At 41.3% G+C, this 22,181-nt stretch overlaps 1 protein-coding gene across 2 annotated transcripts in view; it reads left to right on the top strand.

Moving 5' to 3' along the window:
• VCL (vinculin) overlaps positions 1-22,181 on the top strand; it is a 56,277-nt gene that overhangs the window by 22,154 nt on the left and 11,942 nt on the right. For both annotated transcript variants that reach the window (XM_064145540.1, XM_064145539.1), the window contains exons 3-15: positions 1,299-1,449; positions 3,209-3,317; positions 6,267-6,389; positions 6,638-6,798; positions 11,825-11,915; positions 13,568-13,715; positions 14,075-14,228; positions 15,590-15,765; positions 16,879-17,069; positions 18,656-18,855; positions 19,353-19,481; positions 20,437-20,586; positions 21,624-21,732. In XM_064145540.1, coding sequence (XP_064001610.1) covers positions 1,299-1,449; positions 3,209-3,317; positions 6,267-6,389; positions 6,638-6,798; positions 11,825-11,915; positions 13,568-13,715; positions 14,075-14,228; positions 15,590-15,765; positions 16,879-17,069; positions 18,656-18,855; positions 19,353-19,481; positions 20,437-20,586; positions 21,624-21,732 — 1,892 coding nt within the window. The remainder of the gene's footprint in view (positions 1-1,298; positions 1,450-3,208; positions 3,318-6,266; positions 6,390-6,637; positions 6,799-11,824; positions 11,916-13,567; positions 13,716-14,074; positions 14,229-15,589; positions 15,766-16,878; positions 17,070-18,655; positions 18,856-19,352; positions 19,482-20,436; positions 20,587-21,623; positions 21,733-22,181) is intronic.

Below are 22,181 nucleotides of genomic sequence, written 5' to 3'. Positions count from 1 at the left end.
AGCAGGGCATTGTTCTAGTTTTATTAATACTACGATTTCTTTGTCGTAATGTGTTGCTCTTTTGGCAGTCATTTATTGAATGACAATGCAAATACAAGGGCAATAATAGTTATCAATTACTTTATCAAGTCCCAAAAGCATAGTTGTTAGTAAGAACAGAAGGTGTTTTGCTATGCTGGGACCTTTCCTCAGCAGCATTGACTGCTGTGCATGGGATAGTCCAGACATTGCCTGTGTTGTAAGGCTGCCTGAAGTGTGAAAAACTGTCATACACTCATTGGTTACTTCCTTGCTAAAATGAATGCAAGAAGGCTTGATGATGGGTCTCTGATCTAGTTGGGGGTGTCCCTGCTTACTGGAGAGGGAGGACTTTGCCAGGCTGGATGAGTGGGCAGAGGCCAATGGGATGAGATTCAGTAAGGCCAAGTGCAGGATTCTGCACTTTGGCTACAGCAACCTCAAGCTGTGCTACAGGCTGGGGACAGAGTGGCTGAGAACAGCCAGGCAGAAAGGGGCCTGGGGGTACTGGTAGATAGTAGCTGAACATGAGCCAGCAGTGTGCCCAGGTGGGCAGCAGAGCCAATGGCATCTTGGGAACAGTGTGGCCAAGATAAGGGAGGTTATTCTGCCCTGTACTCAGCACTGCTCAGGCCACACCTTGAGTGCTGTGTCCAGTTCTCAGCCCCTCAATTTGAGAGAGACATGGAGGTGCTGGAACATGTCCAGAGAAGGGTGATGAAGGTGGTGAGGGGCCTGGAGCACAATCCTTTGAGGAGAGGCTGAGGGAGCTGGGGCTGTTTAGCCTGGAGAAGAGGAGGCTCAGGGCAGACCTCATGGATGGCTACAACTACCTGAAGGGAGGCTGCAGCCAGGTGGGGTTGGTCTCTTCTGCCAGGCACCCAGCAACAGAAGGGGACACAGTCCCAAGCTGTGTTGGGGGAGGTCTAGGCTGGATGTTAGGAGGAAGCTGTTGGCAGAGAGAGTGATTGGCATTGGAAGGGGCTGCCCAGGGAGGTGGTGGAGTCATGGTCCCTGGAGGTGTTCAAGAAAAGCCTGGATGAGGCACTTAGTGCCATGGTCTGGTTGAATGGACAGGGCTGGGTGATGGGTTCCAACCTGGTCGATTCTATGACCTCTGGAGGTCGCTTCCAACCCAATGTATTCTGTGACTTGTAGGAGTGTAGAATGATTGATTTGCTTACAGTGCTTTAAGTAGTACACTGAAAGACGAGTCCAGCATTTTCTCCAGTTTGTCATGCAGACAGAAACTAATCATCAAACTTTGTTTGACTTCTCAGAGTGGAGAATGCCTGCACCAAACTTGTTCGGGCGGCACAGATGCTGCAAGCAGATCCTTATTCAGTACCAGCTCGTGACTATCTAATTGATGGGTCAAGAGGCATCCTTTCTGGAACATCAGACTTACTTCTGACATTTGATGAAGCAGAGGTAAGAATCTCAGCATGGTTGACATTGGTATTCATGCAGCATTATGGATTCAAATATCCACCTAACTCATTTGAGTAGATTAATGTGTTATTTTTTAATCTTGATTGGAAGTGTATTTTGCATCCCTTTCTGTCAGAAGGAATTTAGGATTGTCGCTGTTGTATTAAGAACGTCTGTCTGTGATGCAGTGTTAAGATATTGCCTGTGATTTTTCCTCATAAGAGGCACGTTCCATGAACCTTGAATCTTCCAGATGTTTTCCTGTATTCTCTTCACCACATTCATTACTGGTCCTTTATTCTCTGAATCTTCTCGCTGAAACGCCCCAGTCTGCTTTCTAGCTGTGACAGTTTAATTTGTCTTGGGGTGTGAGAGGTAACAGGAATTTGGGCTGTCTCATTAGTCAACTAGAAGATGTATTCTAACAGATCTAACAGTTGCTACATTTTGGCTGCTGTAGAAGCCAAAAAGTGGCTTGGAAGTTCTGTTTGTCCATCCAGCAATGGACAAAAAAAAGACAGAGTTGCATGGGAACTACAGGATTTTGAATATTTCCTATTCAAAAATACTTCTTTGTTATGGATATTTCTGGGAATCCTTCTCACTCAGTTCTAAACTGCAGATACACTGCTGTGAGGAAATGAAGCTCATGCTGTTAGAAATGTTGGTGTCAATTCTGAATTTTACCTACCTGTGCAACTGCTTATCTGTGAAATTGTGTTACTCTTCCTGTTCCCTTAACATGACATCCTTGTCTGGCATTTAATCGGCTCATGAGCTGTCAGCACATTGCTCTGAAATGAGGAGAATACCATGGGATTCCTCCACAGCACCTGTGATTACTCATTATTTGAAGAGGCCTTTAAATGGATACTATGAAATGTTACAGGACAGAGTTGTAAGGAAGTTAATAGCTTTAATCTCCCTGCATCCAGTGTTCAGGGAGTGAATTGACTTCTGTGGCGTTAATGCTTCATTTAACTAGTCTGACAGTTGCATGTTAACCAAAAGAGAAATACCAACCTGGAGTGGCTGACTTTTCACAAACAGAAAAGTTGGTGTGTGGCTATCCTACTGCGTTTCAAGATACGCTAACAGAGGGACACAACTGAAATAGGTTTCAGCGGAAACTGTCTAGAGGCTGAACATTGCATGTGGTTGATGTGAATTTCATGTCAATGCGTTCTTCAATCAGAATTGTATGTGGTGGTTCAGGAGGTGAGAAAACTGACAAGACTGTTTTGGAATCAAGATGTGCAGTGGTAATTCCAGGCTTCACAGGTTTTTCTGGAAAGATGAAGATGTTTGGTCTGTCCGTCCCACTGGAATGCTGGGCAATGCTTTATCCTTACGCAGAGCTGTATGCTGAACAACATTTCCTCTGAAAGCCTGCAGTCTGATTTTGATGTAGCTTTGCTTTGTAGTTAAGTTCAATACTTCTTATTGGTGAAATTGTAATGCTAACTTGAAGTATGCTGGTGTACTTAAATGCACTTTATAAAGCTGTTTTTTCAATGCTGTCCTTTTATCATGTGAAATGAAAACACTGAGAGTAGAGTTTTACCTTCCTGAGTGGTGGAATGCTGATTAAATGTCTTCATTAACACAGCACTCTTGAATAATGGCATTGGGGGTAACTTAATCAATATCTCAGACCTTTGTGCTTGCCCCAAGCTGTGTTAGCAAGTGCTATACCTGTTCTAATAATAGGCTTATGGTGTTAATTCATCTAATAAATGATGGGATGTTCCTTTTTTAGGTCCGTAAGATTATCCGAGTCTGCAAAGGAATATTGGAGTATCTGACTGTGGCGGAAGTTGTAGAGACCATGGAGGATTTGGTGACGTACACAAAGAATCTAGGGCCAGGTTTGATACAGCCTATCATAAATACATTAAGTATAGTCTTTTCCACTACTTTGTTTCCCCCAGCACATTCTCACCTATGTTTTGAGTATTTGGACAAGGATAAAACAGTTACTTGAAAGTGTTTGTTGGAAAGAGTTTTAAACTAGTAGGCTGCTGCTGAGTGTTTTCTGATTTCCATTCTCTCTTAAAGAATGTAGAAGAGTTGAGATGTTGGTAAATTATATGTACTACACAGTTGATAGTCAGTGTTCTTTTCCCATGTTATAGGAGGGAAGTAAGCATGCATCAGTAAAAGCAAAACAATGAGAACAAGCAGTATAATTAGGCACTCGCAGCTATAGGTGAAGTCCATGAAGCCAGTAAAATGGCTGTACTAACTGAGATAGTTAGGCCTTATATGAATATTTTAAGTAGTATAAGTTGCATACCAGAAATAACATTTTACTGAGGCTGCAGAAACACCTGTCCTGCAGTATAACACAGAAGCTGTAGCTGTTATGGGAGTATTTTGTTAGCAGTTTGGTGTTGCCTCACTACTTCGTTCAGCGTGTTAACTCGCGCTTTCACTGGTTGAAGTGATTAAGTGAAGCACAGTGTTTCTGTAGAGGAAACCTACCACACATCTGTCAGCTGCTACTCCAAACACTTCCATTTCAGTAGGCATAAAGTAGTTCAGCTATTTAACAAAAGCATTCTATAGAGACTAGTTGTTGAGCTGAAAGCATGAGAAGATGTTGGAATAAAATTACATGGAACTGAAGAGTGCTTAAACAGGCCAGGTGTCTATTCAGTGCAGTGTGAATAAGAATAAACATTCAGCATAACTATTGAATAAACTACTAGCTGTTCTCATGGCACAGGGCACGTTACTAGATGATCCTGGGTTTACGTAATCTTTATACATATTTCTAGGTGTGAAAACTTAGCTTCATATGGAGGAATGGCTTTCTCCAAACTTCTGTTGTGTTAGAAGTTACCTTCAAGTGAATATGTTCCGCCTCATTTTGAACAGGGAAAGATGAAGCAAAAACAGCATCTTCTTTCTGTCAACCTTGGCCTTTGTCTTAATATATACAGAATTTCAGTTCCTCTATGGTTGTTACCTGTTGTTAAAACAGAACTTTCCCCAAACTTTGGTTTCCTTTATTTGGCTCAATCACCAGCACTTCCCACTGACCCTTACAGGCACAATTTGTTGATAGGTGTGTTTGATAGAGGTGATGTGTTGGGCAAATATTTCTGGGTGGCATGTAGGCTTTTGTACCTTTATTGCACATAGGCTGTAAATGCTGCATTTGGCTGTGCTGGGCCAACAGTTGGACTTGGTAATCTTAAATGTCTCTTCCAACCTGGACAGTTCTAGGATTTTATGTTGTTCTCAATAGCTAATGTTGTGCTGCTGGCATGCCCTAGTGGCACTGTCTTTGAGCTAAATGCAGCTCAAAATTTACAGCCTATGCCTACAAAACATTCTGTGCCTGTAGTCCTTGTTCCCTTCAGCTGTATCAATGGACATCTGAACTCTTAATATGAGCACTACATAAGTAACAAATATGAGTGTGTGCACTGGAAATCAAAGTTTTAAAGGTTTTATGCTGGAAATAGAAGAACATGATTACTTATTTCGGCTTTTGTCTTTTGAAAGATGTCTTGGGTTCAAAGGCAGGTTCCCAGAGACTCTTATAAATTTAGTAGACCCAATGACAATTTATAGAATTTATAGAGTGCCCTCCCCTCTTCCCCCTCCTTTCCCCAAAAGACAGGGAGAGAGATAAAGGTAGGGACACCCAAATAAATCAATCTCACTCGATTTGGAAGTAAAAAAGGAAAAGTTTAACAATAACTTAGAAAAAGGGATTGGAGGTAGGGGAGTTTACAAAGGATAAGGAAGGGAAAAAACAGCAAAATACAAACAGGGATGGATACAACCCGAGTAGTGTGATGGTGTCTCTGCCTCGTGGCTGCCACGTGTTGTGCTGGTATGCAGTATCAGTGTGTGTGTGATCATGAACGCAGGAAGAGAGAAAAGCAAGAGAGCGAGGAGCAGGAAGTGCTCCTCTTTTATACCGCAGGAAGTGGGGGGAGTGGGCTAACCATCACCTGGAGTGTGGCCCACCCCTGAGGAGGGGCCAAGACCCCTAGGGTCAGGTTCAGGGTCACTCCCCCAGGAGTGTTAACCCTATACAAAAGAAAAGGTAATTCTGTACAACTTCCCCTTTTATGCTGTCGGTGTGGGGCTTCTACTTGTTTTCAGTGTTGTCATTTAAAACCTAAGGTGCTAACCAAAAGAGAAGTAATTCAGCCAAGGAGCAAAGAGTTTTCTTGCAGTTTTGTCACCTGTAGGTGTGAGAGAGAGTAAGACCAAGCAGCACCATTCTAAATTGGTTTAAATTTTTATGAAGCAGTGTCTGAAGTTTCAAACGTGTGTTGTGTGGTAAATCTCACAAGTCTTGGCTGTTGAAATTAGATATACTTTAGAATAAACTTAATTCTTTCTGTTCTGCTACCATGCTGAAATATTTCTAGCAGAGCTAAAATATAAATAGATGCAGTTCTCAAACTCTAATAGAATGTGAAGGCAAACAAACGACTTAACTTCTGTCGTTCACACTTAAGGCTTTGATCAACAGAAAACATTGAAATGAAAAATCCCAACCTGTAGATTGGGTTCCAGAGTTAATGAATGGATTCTGTGTCCTAAAAGAGTCATTTTGGGGATTTATCTATTACCAAAGAATTTCATGGAGTGCATTCTACTTTGTATAGTTGCTAGGTTTTGAATCAGTAGCTTCTCTGAAGCACCTGGGACATGTTTTAAGTAACAGCTGCTAATCTGAAAAGTAAGTTTTAAACTTGAGTGTAGTCATCACTTGTTACGCTTTGGACTGTTGCAAATTAGACTTAATATTACACTTCTTTATGACTCTGTTCAATCACATTCATTTTTAGGCATGACGAAGATGGCCAAAATGATTGATGAGAGACAGCAGGAGTTAACTCACCAGGAACACAGGGTTATGCTGGTGAACTCCATGAATACTGTGAAGGAGCTATTGCCTGTACTCATTTCAGGTATTTTCAGTGTCAACTTTTCATATCGTTCTAAATTACTGTCTGTTTTGATTTAGGGATCTTAAATTGATTAAAAACAGGAACCTTGACATTGTTGCTGTACTTGTTGCAAATAACTGTCCTTCTTGAATTAAAACTGCTATCTCTTTGAGATAAAATGGTCCCTGCCAAATAAAATGTACTGTCTCTGTGTAAATGCAGTATCATGTCTTGCACGTACCTTTTTCTGATCTGTGGTGTTCTCACAGCCATGAAGATTTTTGTAACTACAAAGAATTCGAAAAGCCAAGGAATAGAAGAGGCCTTGAAAAATCGCAATTTCACAGTAGAGAAAATGAGCGCAGAGATAAATGAAATAATCCGTGTGTTACAACTCACGTCTTGGGATGAGGATGCCTGGGCAAGCAAGGTGTGTTTCAGACCTGTGTTTGTGTATAGAAGTACTGATTTTGGTTTACTGTTACACACTTGCAAGCTTGTGAGCCATGTTTTTGTAGTAATTTGTAATCATGCTGTGTAATCTCTGAAGTCCAGGAATGTCTTCAGGTGTGTTGTATTTACGTATCGTTCATACTTGGCTTTTCCTCATCAGGCTGAGTTAGAGCAGTGTGGTGTCTGACGGTGGTTTGGTGGTTTACCGCACCTGAATGTCAAACATAAAAGGTAGATGTGTCAGACGTGAACTGTGAGCAAGATTTGGAAATCCTGGAATACAGCGTATTCCTTTAGCAGAAAGGTTTTTTCCTTCTTTTAAATTTTTAAGTATACATAGAGCTACATGACATGAACACTTTTGACAGAGGAAAGTTGGATTTGGAAGTCATCGTTTTACAGATTAAGATGGTCTTGTAGCCAAACATTTATGGGTGAGATTACCTGAGATTTTTTTTCTCTTGGATGCTACTAGATAAGATGGGCTGCTGTGATTATACCTTGTACAAAAGGCCTGAAGGCTCATTTTCGGTCTGGACGTGAGAGTGAATTTCAAGTGCTTGCCTTGTTTTGGAGACATATGTCAGAATAAATAGCCTTTATGGATAAGTATGTCTATGAAGCTGGCATATAGGTGGTATTGGTTCCTTATAACTCAGTAAAGTTAAATGGTGCCCTTGAGTGATACCCACTGAAGATGCTGAAGTGTCTAGCAGACTACAAATCTGGTCTGACAGACAGAATTGGTTGACTATTGATGTAAGCTTACAAATAAGAATAGCTGTGTAACTGAAATACCTTGAAGTTAATTGCTGAAGGCATTAATTTATTATTTTTAATGGTTATAGTAACAAGTAACTATGAACAAATTAAAGAAAATGTTGGGGCTTGAAGTCAGACCTACTAAGAAATGAAACCTTGTAGAAAATCTAACATTGACACAATCTAGGCATTAAAATCACTTTGGCCTGTATTGTTTGGCACATGACTGTGAATTTGCCTTTTGAGTTTTGTCACTATCACTTCTGTATTATGACTACTTTCTGCATCTTTATTTTTGTTGTCCTGTTTTTTACCCTTTTCTCACCTGTAGAAGGTAAGCTTTCTTCCACAGCCTCTATATACTTCTACTGTACTAAACCCAAAAAAAGCATGTCTTGGGGGTTTTGTGCTGTGTGCTGTGCAGTTTTGTTCTTGTGCCAGCTGTGACACCGTACTTAACATTTACACATGGAAGTTATCATATGGCCTCACGGGCTCTGTCTAGCTATATGTGGAATTGGTGGTCAGAAAGGGAATGGTAATTGCGAGCTGAACTGACTGACTTTGAGGCTGATTAGAGTTAGTGCAGGATTTTAGAGTGCATCCTTGCTGAATGCTTCTGTGGTGATTTGTATTACAAGTCTCTGTAGCTGCGAGGGGCCCAAGGTTAGCAGGGGCAAACACTCTTCACACCTGAAAACCTTAAGTCAGGAGTTTTGTCCGTTTGACAGCATTTCACTAGTAACAGTCCTTCACTTCAGGTGGTTCATTTTTCTTCAAGTCTAAGCCTAAGGCTTTGGTTTTCTATGTATGTGGTTTTTTCAGTTCTATGTGAGTATTCTTGTGTTTTCTGAAATACAAATACAGCTTTACTCTGCATAACAGATTTTGACGTTTTTGTGGTAAATAACAACTCTTGCATGAAGTTGTCAGTCGAGCTAGTAGGAAGGTTGTACTGCTATTGCTAGTGAGGCAGATTAATAAAGGATTTCATTAAGGAAATTAGTGATGTATAAGCAGTATTTCCAAATGGAAAATGCTGGTCATGATGCATAATGCATAAACATGTTATGGACTACTAAAATTGAAGTATCATTTTGTTGTGCATGAAGAACTTCTTTGCAGTGTAGGTTTTAAAGAAGGTGCACTAGGCAAATTGTCCAAACAGTTATGACAAAGAATTTGAGTTGAAAAATGCAGTGGGATGAAGAAGCAGGCAATAGTTTCCTAATGGCCGTCTATTACAGATCTGTTCTGTCTGCCTATATCTAACAGTTGACTTAGTATTCTTCTGGAAGGAAGGCAGAGGAACTCTGAGATTTACTCTTGCATGTGTTTTGCACTGAAGTGGAACAAAGTAAGGTGTACTAGAGTATTCAGTGCCTTGAATTTTTATGTGTGGTATCACTGAGGGTGGCGTTCATATTTACTACTCCATCCTGAATTGTTGATACATTTCATTATTACAAAATCTACTTGAGATAACAAAGAATGAACAAATGTATGAAGCCTGAGTTGTAGGATTTCTTTTTGTAAGCTCTGTTAGTTTTTCTAGGCTCTGGAATCCACATGACTGTCATTGTATTGCACCTGTTTCTGCTTGCACCAGTGGTGCATTTATTCAAAATAGTATGCTGATTTAATATTCGAATTCTTATCTCTTGACAAGATCTGGAGGGGGCAAAAATGAAGCCTGCATCTATTTGCTCTGTGCATAGCTTAGTACATTTTATCCTTTCCATCTCCCAGGGGAATGTAGCTTTCTCTTCTGTAAGTTCAGTGTTTATTTTCTAAATTGACTTGAAGTAATACTCAATTGAAATGCCTTCTATTCCCGTCGAAATGGGGGTGAAGTTGCAGGAAGCAGAGAAGTACTCAGTGTCTTGCAGGACTGAACCCTAGGTGGTGCTATCTATACTGCTAGAAGGCTGGCTTTGCTTCTGTCCTTCAACGGGGCCTTCTTTGGTAACAAAATGCAAGTATTGTTGAGTAGACCACTCTCTTGAGTCAGAGGTTGGGTTTGATATTCAACAGGGGATTGTGTAAGATTTATTTTGCTCCTTTTCAAAGCAGTGCCAGCACCATGTTCTCCGTGAATAATCCCAGTGTTCCTGGTAATGGCAAGAGAGGTGCATAAAGGTGTCTTGCATAAGTGCTCATTTGCTTTAGGAGTTCACTTGTAAAAAGCCTGCTTACTCTTTCCTTCATACAATGTTGCCCTAGTTGCTTAACTTGATGAACTTGCTTATCTCTTCTGAACAGGTAATAATGCTGCTTTGGTTAATGAAACTCCTTTGGCCAAGAGGGGACCCATGGGGAGAGGAGAAAAGTAAAACCTTACTGGCTGATAAAGCTACTCTCTATGAAATCTTTTGCAGAGTAGCTGTAGGATTTCTTTTCTTCTCTTGCTTACAACTGATATTATGCAGTCAAATCCCAAAGACTGAAGTTTTAAACATATGCATCTGTGTAGGAAGGAGCAAACCATTTAAACAGGTCAAGAAATCATCAGCATCAAGATGCTGTCAAACAGTTAAAACCTTGATCAACTTGCTTTTTATTTAAATTCAGTATTTCTATTTCTGTTTTCCCACTTACTAGACTCAATAGGTGTGTTAAGTCCAGACATGTCAGGATTGCTAAGCATTTGTTGCTTGCCAGGTATCTGATGCCAGGTGCCACTGTGGCAGGAGCAGAAGTGCAGTACCAAGAAACATTATTGAAGATGTATTTCAGTGTCTTACTAAAAATATGCTTTATGTTACCCTGATAAGGAGTTTGCATTGGAAGCCTGAGAGGGATTACTTGCTGTGATGATTTGAGCAGTGAAGATGGGAAGTCTGCGCTTTAAGAGCAAGTGTCCTGAAGTAGTTCAATGGCTACGGATTGGTTTATTTTTCAGTAGGCAAGGGGGGGACAGTATCTTGTGAACGTGTGCAGAGACGTGCAGGACAGCAAGGGGTACATTGCAGCTGTGTAGCCTTTATATGGCAGCTCCTGGTTGTGCTTTGGTAGTCAGGGAGTGCTAGCAACTACAAAATCGTGAGTGTAAAAGCTAATCTAACTTGGATTTTTATATATATATGTATTTTATTTTGTTCCTGGGTATATGTGTTTCGATTGACTCTTCTATAGAATTTTGCTGAAGCTGCAGCTCTGCAGACAGCGGAGATGACACAAGCCTGTGTCAGTAAAAAGGAGAGGCAAAGAGTTTTCCAATGCTCTTCTCTTCAGCCATCCCACACCTCTCATCTCCTCAGCACACTGAACAACATCTGTTGCCTGATGCTGGTCATTAGTGTTGGTAGGCTCCTCTTAGTGAAAGTTGGATGGTCCACTTCAGTCAATAACATGAAAGCCAAGCTTTTTTTCCTCATCTGTATACTAATCGTGGGATGTTAGATATCTTTCAAATGATTTCCATAATGTGTAGTAGAAAGCTCATCTGGATTTTCCCCACCTTTCTACTTAAGATGCTTGCTATTCTGAAAGCTTTTCTTTTGTGTGCGATGGAAAACTCCTGACCTCTACAGGAGAGGCGACGAACAGTTAACAGTATGCAGAGAAGGAACAACTCCATGTTTTTTTCTCTACTGAAGGAAGTGTTGTGCAGTAGCAACATAATGGTCTAACAGGCAGCTTCTGTGATGCTCCTGGAGAGTTCTCAGTTGAACACAGCCTGTGCACACATCTGTTTGTCTCCTAAGACATTGAACTCCGTATTTGAGAATCCCAAGAATTAGCAGGCAGTCTGATTTTATGCAAACAGCAACTGTTAAGACTTTAAGCAGTAGAACAGGTGAAAAATCAAGAGGTTCAGCCTCTTAAACTGAAGTAAATAGTAAAATTCACTGACCAATTGCAACTTAAGTTCTATCTTAATGTTACAGCTTCTATGTATGTCCTGATACACATTGAGGAGGAAAATAGAACTAACTCCTGGATGTGTGCTTAATGGAGCTCTGTCTGAAAGTTAAACCACTAGGAAGTAAAGAATACAAACATCACTAAAATTGCATGCATTTTTTCTGCATTTCAAGTGAAATGGAAATGTCTGTCTTGATGGGGAAGAGGTGATGATGAGCTGCAAGTTTGAAAATGAGGGGTTTTTTATATGCTTATGTGGGTGTGTTTCCAGAAATAGACTCGGTTGTATAGACCTCCTGTCAGATTTGGCTGTGACTATTTGTGCTTTGAAATTTTTTTTCATAATAATTTTGGTGGTTTCTCCTTTTGTAAAGGACACTGAAGCCATGAAAAGAGCTTTAGCCTTAATAGACTCAAAGATGAATCAGGCAAAAGGTTGGCTGAGAGATCCAAATGCACCTCCAGGTAACACTTAAAATACTTGTGCTTTTTTTTTTTACGTTTAAAGTTCTGATGCATTCTGTTTAAGACAAAATTGCCTTAAAGCGCTAATAACCTTTACGTGGCAGATTGTTCTCAATGAGCCTGTATTTATTTCTTTCTTTAGATACTGGAGATGAACAACTGTCAAACGACCTCAAACACTTTGCTCCTTTTCCGTTGACTAATACACTCTGAATAATATGCATGGTTTTACTTTGTGTGCCAATAGTAAACCAATCTCCTAAATCGCATTGAACAGTATTTCACAGAATCCTAGAATGAATCATAGAACGGTTTAGGTTGGAAGTGACCTCAAAGATCATCCAGTTCCACCCCCCTGCCATAAGCAGGGGTGCCTCCCACTAGAACAGGTCTCTAATGGTCTCATCTAACCTAGCCTTGAACACCTCCATGGAGGGAGCATCCACAACCTCCCTGGGCAACCTGTGCCAGTGTCTCACCACCCTCACTGTAAAGAACTTCTTCCTAGCATCTAGTTTAAATCTCCCCTCTGCAAGTTTAAACCCATTACTCATCATCCTGTCATTACAAGACCTTGTAAATAGTCCCTCCCCAGCCTTCCTGTAGGTCCCCTTCAGATACTGGAAGGCCACTGCAAGGTCTCTTTGAAGCCTTCTCTTCTTCAGGCTGAAGAGCCCCAACTCTCTCAGCCTGTCCTCGTAGGAGAGGTGTTCCAGTCCTCTGATCATCTTCACATCCCTACTCGGGTGTTGCTTTAACAGTTTGATGTCCTTCTTGTGTTGGGGGCTCCAGAACTGCACACAGTACTCCAGCTAGGATCTGCTGAGAGCAGAGTTAAGGGGCAGAATCACCTCCCTTGCTCTACTGGACACGCTTCTCTTGGTGCTGCCCAGGATACTGTCACCTGTCTGTAATTGATAATACTTAAAATCTATCCTTTTGTGTTTTCAAAGTTGTGTAATTCTAAATTTGCCTAACAGAGCGTCTTAAAGATGTTTCTTTGCCTTGACATTTTTTTTTTAACATGGAAATTTACTATAAATATTGTAACTTTGAGTCACCTTGACTTATGCACAAGGGTAAAACCTTTCTGTCTTTAAAGCAAAGAAAGATAGGAAGAGGCCTCTTCCTCTCTGTCTGAAACTGAGGCCAAAATAATAGAGTTTTAAAGTTTGAAAGTGACTTGTCAGGTATCGGTGGGGCTGCTCCTTGTACTAAGGATAGAACTCAGATGTTACTGTGTTACTTAAGGGATCAGGGCGAGTTGCAAGTAAAAAGGGTATTGCTCTTGGATCTTATTTAGCCAAAATCAAGTGAGGCTTGCAACTGGCTGAAGTTAAATGTCTGTGAATCTTGCCATGTTGCTCTTTCCCTTCTCATTCTGAATTGCAGATTCTATAAATGAAGTATTTATGGAAATTAAGCTATGATAATAGAATGATTAAGTGACTTAATGTATGCCATGTGTGGCAAGATTATGCTATGTGATTTGAGAAGTGCTGTCACATTTGGTATGTATCTCATAGTTTTCAATCAGTGTATTTTCATGGCTGAACCAAATGCAGTATATGTGGTGGAACCTGAGCCTAGGAGCTTTCTCAGATGTGTTAAGGAATGTCTGGTGTATTTTGCTAACTGATTCCGCATTTTAGGCGATGCTGGTGAGCAAGCAATAAGGCAGATCCTTGATGAAGCTGGAAAGGCAGGAGAACTGTGTGCTGGTAAAGAACGCAGAGAGATTCTGGGAACATGCAAAACACTAGGCCAGATGACTGATCAGCTAGCTGAGCTCCGAGCTAGGTAAGTCTGCTAATTCTAATGGACAGTTCTTCTGTATTACTGAAGTGATGCTTGAACTCACAGTTGTGCCACTTGCTAACCTGCAAGCAGGTCAGTTACTGTATTTTGTGTCTTTTACTTCAATGTCTTAACAATAAGAATAATACCTTATAACATGTGAATTATTAACTTTATAATATGGTGAGGAAAATTGTTGACTTGGAGTCTTCCCAGGGGCTAAAAGTTAAATCCCACTAAATTCTGTGTCTCTTGCAAAAGTTGCTGGGAATGCTCATAAACAGTTCTTATTACCTCTTCAATGAAGTACAGGTTTGTCCAATCCTGAGCTGAATCTAGGATGTTCTTTCTGTTTTGGGCAGAGGACAAGGTGCTACACCCATGGCTATGCAGAAAGCGCAGCAGGTGTCACAAGGTCTGGATTTGCTCACTGCGAAAGTGGAGAATGCAGCCCGCAAACTGGAGGCCATGACCAACTCAAGGCAGGCAATTGCTAAGAAGATTGATGCTGCCCAGGTACCACTAATGCTCTCGTAAACATTTCAGCACAGGGTTGTGTTACTGCTGTTCTGGCTGTTTCACTGAACTGTTGTAGTCGTTCACAAAAAACCCACAGTTAGTTGTATCACAGTATCGCAGTATCATCAGGGTTGGAAGAGACCTCACAGATCATCAAGTCCAACCCTCCACCACAGAGCCTAAGGCTAGACCATGGCACCAAGTGCCACATCCAACCCCGCCTTGAACAGCCTCAGGGACGGCGACTCCTCCACCTCCCTGGGCAGCCCATTCCAGTGTCCAATGACTCTCTCAGGGAAGAACTTTCTCCTCACCTCCAGCCTAAATCTCCCCTGGCGCAGCCTGAGGCTGTGTCCTCTCGTTCTGGTGCTGGCCACCTGAGAGAAGAGAGCAACCTCCTCCTGGCCACAACCTCCCCTCAGGTAGTTGTAGACAGCAATAAGGTCACCTCTGAGCCTCCTCTTTTCCAGGCTAAACAATCCCAGCTCCCTCAGCCTCTCCTTGTAGGGCTGTGCTCAAGGCCTCTCCCCAGCCTCGTCGCCCTTCTCTGGACATGCTCAAGCATCTCAATGTCCCTTCTAAACTGGGGGGCCCAGAACTGAACGCAGTACTCGAGGTGTGGTCTAACCAGTGCAGAATACAGGGGCAGAATGACCTCCCTGCTCCTGCTGACCACACCATTCCTGATGTAGGCCAGGATGCCACTGGCTCTCTTGGCCACCTGGGCACACTGCTGGCTCATGTTCAGGCGGGTAGCAATCAGCACCCCCAGATCCCTCTCTGTCTGGCCGCTCCGACCCCAGCCTGTATCTCTGCATGGGATTGTTGTGGCCAAAGTGCAGCACCCTGCACTTGGAGCTATTGAACCCCATCCCATTGGACTCTGCCCATCTGTCCAGGCGGTCAAGGTCCCGCTGCAGAGCCCTTCTGCCCTCCAACCCAGCCACATCTGCCCCCAGCTTGGTGTCATCTGCAAACCTGCTGATGACTGACTCTATGCCCTTATCATATACAGGATGCTGAGATTTTTTGCTGCAGCTCATGATGTGTTTTTTTTCTCCTCCAGATCTTATCTAGTATTGCTACAAAATTTCAAGGTTATTTTTATTTCGTAAGGAAGCACAGCCATAATTTAAAATTTCCTTCTGCAAATACTGCTGGCAAATGTTTGGGAGGAAGAAATGTAAAATCTGTGGGTAGATGGCATCTAGTTGAGTATCTCTTTTTCTGAATGGAAAGTCTGCTAGATGATAGGACAACTTCATGAGCTGTATTGGTAATCCTTTTCGTCTGACAGTCTCCATAAACTTATTAACACTGCTTATCTTCACTCAAATGCAACTTCTCCTGGCACTAAGAATTGGCTTGCGGATCCTAACGGGGGCAGCGAAGGAGAGGAACATATCCGAGGAATTATGGCTGAAGCAAGGAAAGTTGCAGAATTATGTGAGGAGCCTAAAGAAAGAGATGATATCCTTCGTTCCTTGGGGGAAATCTCCGCTTTGACGGCGAAGCTGTCCGAACTGCGACGACAGTATGTATTAGTTTCATCACTGTGAAGCTACTTGAGTAGCTTCATCTCTAGCTCTAAGTGCTGCACAGAATCAGAATATTGATGTGATAAGTAATTGGGAAGTATATTTTCCTCCAAGGACTGGAAACAGATTTTTCTGTCTTGACTTTAATACAGATTGAATGCGAACAATCTCTTAGCTCCTAGACGGGGCAAGGTAACTTTTTAACATCCTTTCAAAAATGTAGCAGTTTGAAACATTAAGAAGAATGCCATGTTTTGTCTAATGATTTCTATCCCAAAGTCTAACTTGCACTAGAAAATAGAGTAACTAGAGTAGTATTGCCTAGGAAACACTTATTTCCCACTGCCTAGGGAGTATTTGACAGACAAACCAAAACAAAGAAGTGAGTCCCATTGTATTGCCAAAGCACTTCAAAGGAGTGTGATACTGTGAAATAGAAGTCTGTTTACACAGACAAATGTCATCACAGGTTTTTACTAAGCAGCTTACTAAATGGCAAGGTGGGACATCTACCACTTCAATTAGTGTCAGTGTTCTGATCTGTAACTGTGATCTGTGTGAAAGACAAGACTTTGAGAACTGGTGACTTCTGTCAGTTTCACAGAGAAGATGCTTGAGAATCGAAGTGGAGAAATAGCGATTGTATAAACTGTGTTCAAAATGGAGATAAATGTTTTTCTTCATGAGTTATGCACTTTAATCAAGTTTTTGTAGCGCTGTAGTTACTTGAGGTTTTAATGTGCTTCCTCTTGTAAAGTATCTCATGTTTTGGGTCTATTACTGTTTACTTTTCTGCTTGTAATCTGTGTGGCATTTTTGCACTTGCTCATAAGACAGCCATGAGCATGGCAAATCAGTGTTAGCAGTGGTGGTACCATGCTTTCCTCCAACTCAGTGCTGAGCTGAACATACATAATATCCCAGTACCACAATGGAGAAGTGTGAGGAGGGGGTTTATGGATGACAGATCTTCACTATTTACTGAGACTCAAGTGTCAAATTTAATCTTACTGAAAAAGATCAAGTACCTTTCATTGCATCTAGTTGCACTTAATTTTCAACTAGGTCTAAATGATCCTTATATGATGATACTTTCTTTGAATTTTCAGTGGGAAAGGGGATTCTCCTGAGGCCCGTGCACTCGCTAAGCAAATAGCCACATCACTTCAGAATTTACAGTCCAAAACAAACAAGGCTGTAGCAAATACCAGGCCAGTTAAAGCAGCTGTTCATTTGGAGGGCAAAATTGAGCAAGCTCAAAGGTGGATAGACAATCCTACAGTTGCTGATCGGGGAGTAGGTAAGCATTTCTATGTGCTCTTTATCCCACAGTTGAATCATAAAACTTGTTAGTAATTTTTATGACTGAAACTACTTCTCCTGAGATACTGAGGGCTCATGGAATCTCTGAGGATGTGGAGACTTGCAGTTTGGCTGGAGTTTTGTAGAAAAGTCCTGGCTGCAATATTGCATCAAGCTCAGTTATGATTCTCTTCATCTTCTCAAAAGAATAACTTTGGAGAACAGGAGAATGTGCGGTGTAGAACAGACAAAATTCAGAATGCTCCTTACTGGCGTATGAAGATGTATCTTGAATTTGAAGTAATACATAAGTCAGCAAATAGGACCTGATATTTTCGGTGCCACAATGTGAAAAAATTTCAGTGTCTCCACAGTAGTGAAGACAATGTCACTTCAGTAGTGTTAGCTGCTACAAGTATTTACATGCAGTCATGTTGAATTATGAGTAGTTAAATAGTGGCTGAGGTCACTGTAATTGGCAGGCACAAACTAGGTACGCAGTATTGAACTACTGAACTGACTTAGGAAGAAGTATTCTGCCTAAGTGTAGTAAAGCAAGTACAGTTAAAAAACAGCACCAAACATAGCTGCAGTAATAAGCGTTTTAAAATGATGGTGGCAGTGCCAAGTGATTCTTGGATAGTCCAGGACCTGTGGTGACTTGAAAGTAATTTTGAGCTAAATCATGAACTTAAGTTCAATATCTTGGCACTGGCTTAAATGATTCTTGAGTAGGTCTCTAAAGGTTTTGATATCACAATGATTTAAAAGAAGAGAAAAGAGGAGTGTATTGTCTTGAGAAAGTGGGAAGCTTCTATAGATGAGAGAAAGAAATCGCCCATACTAAAATCAAACTTTTCAACCAAAAAATCCTTGACACTGTGCGACCTCATCCTGGGCACTTGATACTTCCTCACCCAGGGCTTGTTGAATCTTGGGAGAGGATGTTCTGCATTTTCTTTAGTTTTCTATGTAGCTTTTTCCTCCTTCTTCCTGTTTATCTTCTAATGACTTGTAATGATGTGGAAATGAATTGCAGCATTTGGATTCTGCAAGTGCCTTTTATTGGAGTTAGTAGATTAGTTACATAGGAATACTTGATAGCTGCAATGGTTAACTTTGCCAGACTACTCTAGTCAAAGAATGCACTTCTAGCCAGAATTACTGTAACAACCAAAAAGAAACTGGGGAGAAGGAATTCCTCTGTGGATTTAAACTGCACTTACTCCACAACAAACTGCAGGTGATTTGTTCTACCTAGAGAGTTGTTCTAGGACAACCTGGGAGAAAACTTCTCTTTTGGGTGTGTGAGGCTCCTAGAAAGGAGTAGAAAGGTGCATGCTAGTCAAGCCTAGCCTGTTGCAGGCTGGAGTTATAAGGGGGAATGGGTGCATTTTCGGAACAGGTTTTGTTCTTGTCCAAATAGCAACCAAAGTGAAAATGGGGGGGTTTGAAATGAAATGACCTAGGAGAAGGAGAAAGACCTTAAAGAAGTCTGAAATGCTACTTAATGGTACATCTGATTTATGCTTTTAATTTTTTGTTCTACTGTATAGTTATGTAACATTACTTCTTCCACTGTAGGCCAGGCAGCAATTCGGGGTCTGGTTGCAGAAGGTCGTCGTTTAGCCAATGTCATGATGGGACCTTATCGTCAAGACCTGCTTGCCAAATGTGACCGTGTAGACCAGCTGGCTGCTCAGCTGGCTGACCTTGCAGCAAGAGGGGAGGGAGAGTCTCCTCAGGCCAGGGCAATTGCTGCTCAGCTTCAGGACTCGCTGAAGGTTAAAATCTGTGCTTGTACAGTGAAATACTTGGCATACTGAACTATTTGCCCTCTTAAGCTGGGATGCTTCTATGTATGAGACATCTGTGAAAACAAAATCACAGTAAAAAAAATTGTTGGCTGAGTTGACATGCTTCAACCAAGAGTTTACCAAGATCTTGATCTCATGCTGTAGGCAGCAATTCCAAATGAACAACTCAGAAGTAAAATCAATATCTCTTTTTAAAAGGAAATTATATGATAGTATCACAAATTTGTGGCCTGAGATCTCAAATGATGCTGTTCATAGTTTCTGATGCTGCTTCAGGGACTGGTATGTAAGCTGCTTGTACTCCAAACTATTAAAAAAGTGATTCGGTTACCATGCTTTTAAGATCATTTCATCTTAAATGGCGTTGTAATGGCCTTTCTTTGGAAGAGGAGGTGTATAGGATTTGAATCCTTGCAAGACTGCTGTATCGTATGCGAATAACCTTTCTTCTTCTGCTTTTTAAGGATCTTAAAACACGGATGCAAGAGGCAATGACCCAGGAGGTTTCTGATGTTTTCAGTGACACCACAACTCCTATTAAATTGTTAGCAGTAGCAGCCACTGCTCCCTCTGATGCTCCCAATAGAGATGAGGCAAGTATATACCCAGGTGGTCTTTTTCCCATGTGCAACTTCAGCTGTTCTTTTGTTTTACCTGAACTGGTGTTGTGGGGAATGAATCTGTGGTGGTTTTTTTAAGATGAAGTTCCAAAGCATTGTCATGCACATCCTTTTGGATTTTTGCAAATTGTGTTGTACATTCCAGGAAAATGTATTGCCTGACTTGAATGAATGACACTTTTTTCTTATGATGTTCATACTACGTTGCCTTCAGCATGCTAAAAAATCCCGTGCAGAGGTCACTGGCATGCTAGTTGATGTACTGTGTATGTTGCTTGAAACAGTGCAATTCATGCCCATACTGACAGATTTCATCTGTTCTTCTGTTGGATATAGTTTCCCATGCTGCAGAGCTACTGGCTAGATATGAACTGTCTAAAACCTCTGTATGGCATCTCTGTGTAGATGATTTCACACAATGAAAATGATTGCTAAGGCTTTGGCGGATTCAGCTACATGACAGGATAGTTTTTGGTCAGAATACTCATTTCCTTGATTAAGTAAGGACTGTGGTAGGAGGAAACTTTATTCTTATGCGGAGTTTCAATTTTTAGGGTAAAACCTTGTATTTATCTTCCAAATATAGGTAGTTTTGGGTTATGGGTTTGAAGATTAACATCTATGAGCTAAACCAGTTTGACGCACTTTTTTTTATAGCAGTTGTCATCAGGAATTAGCCTCTTTAATACCTCAAAGCTGTAAGTGTGGTAGAATCCTTTCTTGCCTGAGGTATAATAAAATCCAGTAACCTAAAAAATGGAAAAAAAAAACCAAATGGCTTCAAAACTGTGTCCTGTTGCATCCTCGAAGGAGGTGAATTAACTTGGGATGTTTTGAAGGTGTCTCTGGTATTTGGCACTCTGAAGAAATTGTGTGTTGTGTGAGGGAAGTTAGACTTTTTCAATAGCTTGTTTTCTCTGATAACCAGGTGTTTGATGAAAGAGCGGCAAACTTTGAAAACCATGCTGCTAAACTGGGAGCCACAGCAGAAAAAGCAGCTGCAGTTGGGACTGCGAATAAAACTACTGTGGAGGGCATTCAGGCAACCGTGAAATCAGCAAGGGAACTCACCCCACAGGTTTGCTTCCCCAGTCATGAAGGGCTTCTAAAAGGGCTGGGGACAACTTCCGTTGCTTCTGAACTCAGAAAAAGGTGTTAATACCAGCAAGGAACAGAGTAGTGACTCACAAATATTTGCCACTCCCATTTTATGTGATAACAATTAGAATAAGCTGATCAAATGCCAAACCTTACTCTTAAGTTTTTGGACAGAGACATTAGTGACTTATCCTGGAGCACATGACCTACAAGGAGTGTTTGAAGGAGCTGGAGTTCTTCAGTGTAGAGAAGAGGAGGCTGAGAGGGAGACCTAAACACTCTCTACAACTACCTGAATGGAGGCTGGAACAGAGAGGGGGTCCATCCTCTTGTCCTTGATGACAAGTGATGGGGCTAGAGGAAATGGTTTCAAGCTACAGTAAGGGAGGTTTAGCCTGGATGTTAGGAAATGCATCTTCACTGAAAGGGTTATGAAACATTGGAGTGGTCTGCCCAGGGCAGTGGTGCAGCCGCCAGCCTTGGGGGTGTTCAAGTAGTGTGTGGACCTGGTACTTACAGACATGGTTTACTACTTGCCTTTCAATGCTGGATCAGGGATTGGACTGGATGATCTTTGAGGTCTCTTCCTCAAATATGTTCTGTGATCTTTGAAACAGAATTACCTAGGAAGTTGGTAAAATGTGTAAGGGAAAGAAATGCTCTATAATGTTATTGGTGATGGTGTTTTTTTCCCTCCCCAGATATAACTTCCATCTAAAGTTTTGGTTGTATAATAAGTGGTGATACTGTACTGCTTTCAGGAAGTGCATGTAAGGTTATATTAGCATGTAACTGAATTTCCAGAAAAAGTGTGTCAACAAACTCCAGGAGCACCGTTAAATCTTCAAGCAGCTAGAGGCTGAAGTAGAACTAATGAACTAGTGTTACAAATAAGGAGCTATACATCCATTCCTGTGGGGAAAAAAAAAACCCACCAAACCCAAACAGATTCATGTTCAGAGAAGTGTTGTCATTATGTACTGATGCTTCCATAACTAAAAATGCCCTTTTTTATAGGTAGTGTCAGCGGCTCGTATCCTCCTGAGAAATCCTGGCAATCAAGCTGCTTATGAACATTTTGAGACCATGAAAAACCAATGGATTGATAATGTAGAAAAAATGACAGGTAGCATATCAGGTTTTGTTGCAGGTGATACTTGTGGCTAACTGGTTCAGATTTCTTCCTCATTCTGTTGGGATTGTTGAAACTTGTGAAAGTAATGACTGAATGAAAATTAGAGGAGTGGGTATGTGTGCTCTGACTTCAGAAATGTGTATGTTAAAGCATAAACTAGCTTGCTTTGTGTGTTAATTCTGAACTGCAGGGAAACAACTTTGGCTTTAGTTCATTATTGGGAAAATCAGACCAGTACTTTTTCTTGCAATTGCTATTCTAGCAGTATATCTCCAGCCACTTGATTGTGTTGTGCCTACTCTTGACATGTTGAATGAGGACAGCTAATTAAGCTGGGATAAGAAAACATGTTGAGAATGATCTATCAACTTGATGAAAGCAGTGACTAAAACAAGGCTACTGATCTACTAATCTTGCTGAGACACTTATATGCTTCAGTC

This window comes from Pogoniulus pusillus, chromosome 6 (genome assembly GCF_015220805.1).
Source record: "Pogoniulus pusillus isolate bPogPus1 chromosome 6, bPogPus1.pri, whole genome shotgun sequence".
Lineage (NCBI taxonomy): Eukaryota > Metazoa > Chordata > Aves > Piciformes > Lybiidae > Pogoniulus > Pogoniulus pusillus.
This window is presented reverse-complemented; position numbering and strand designations above follow the sequence as displayed.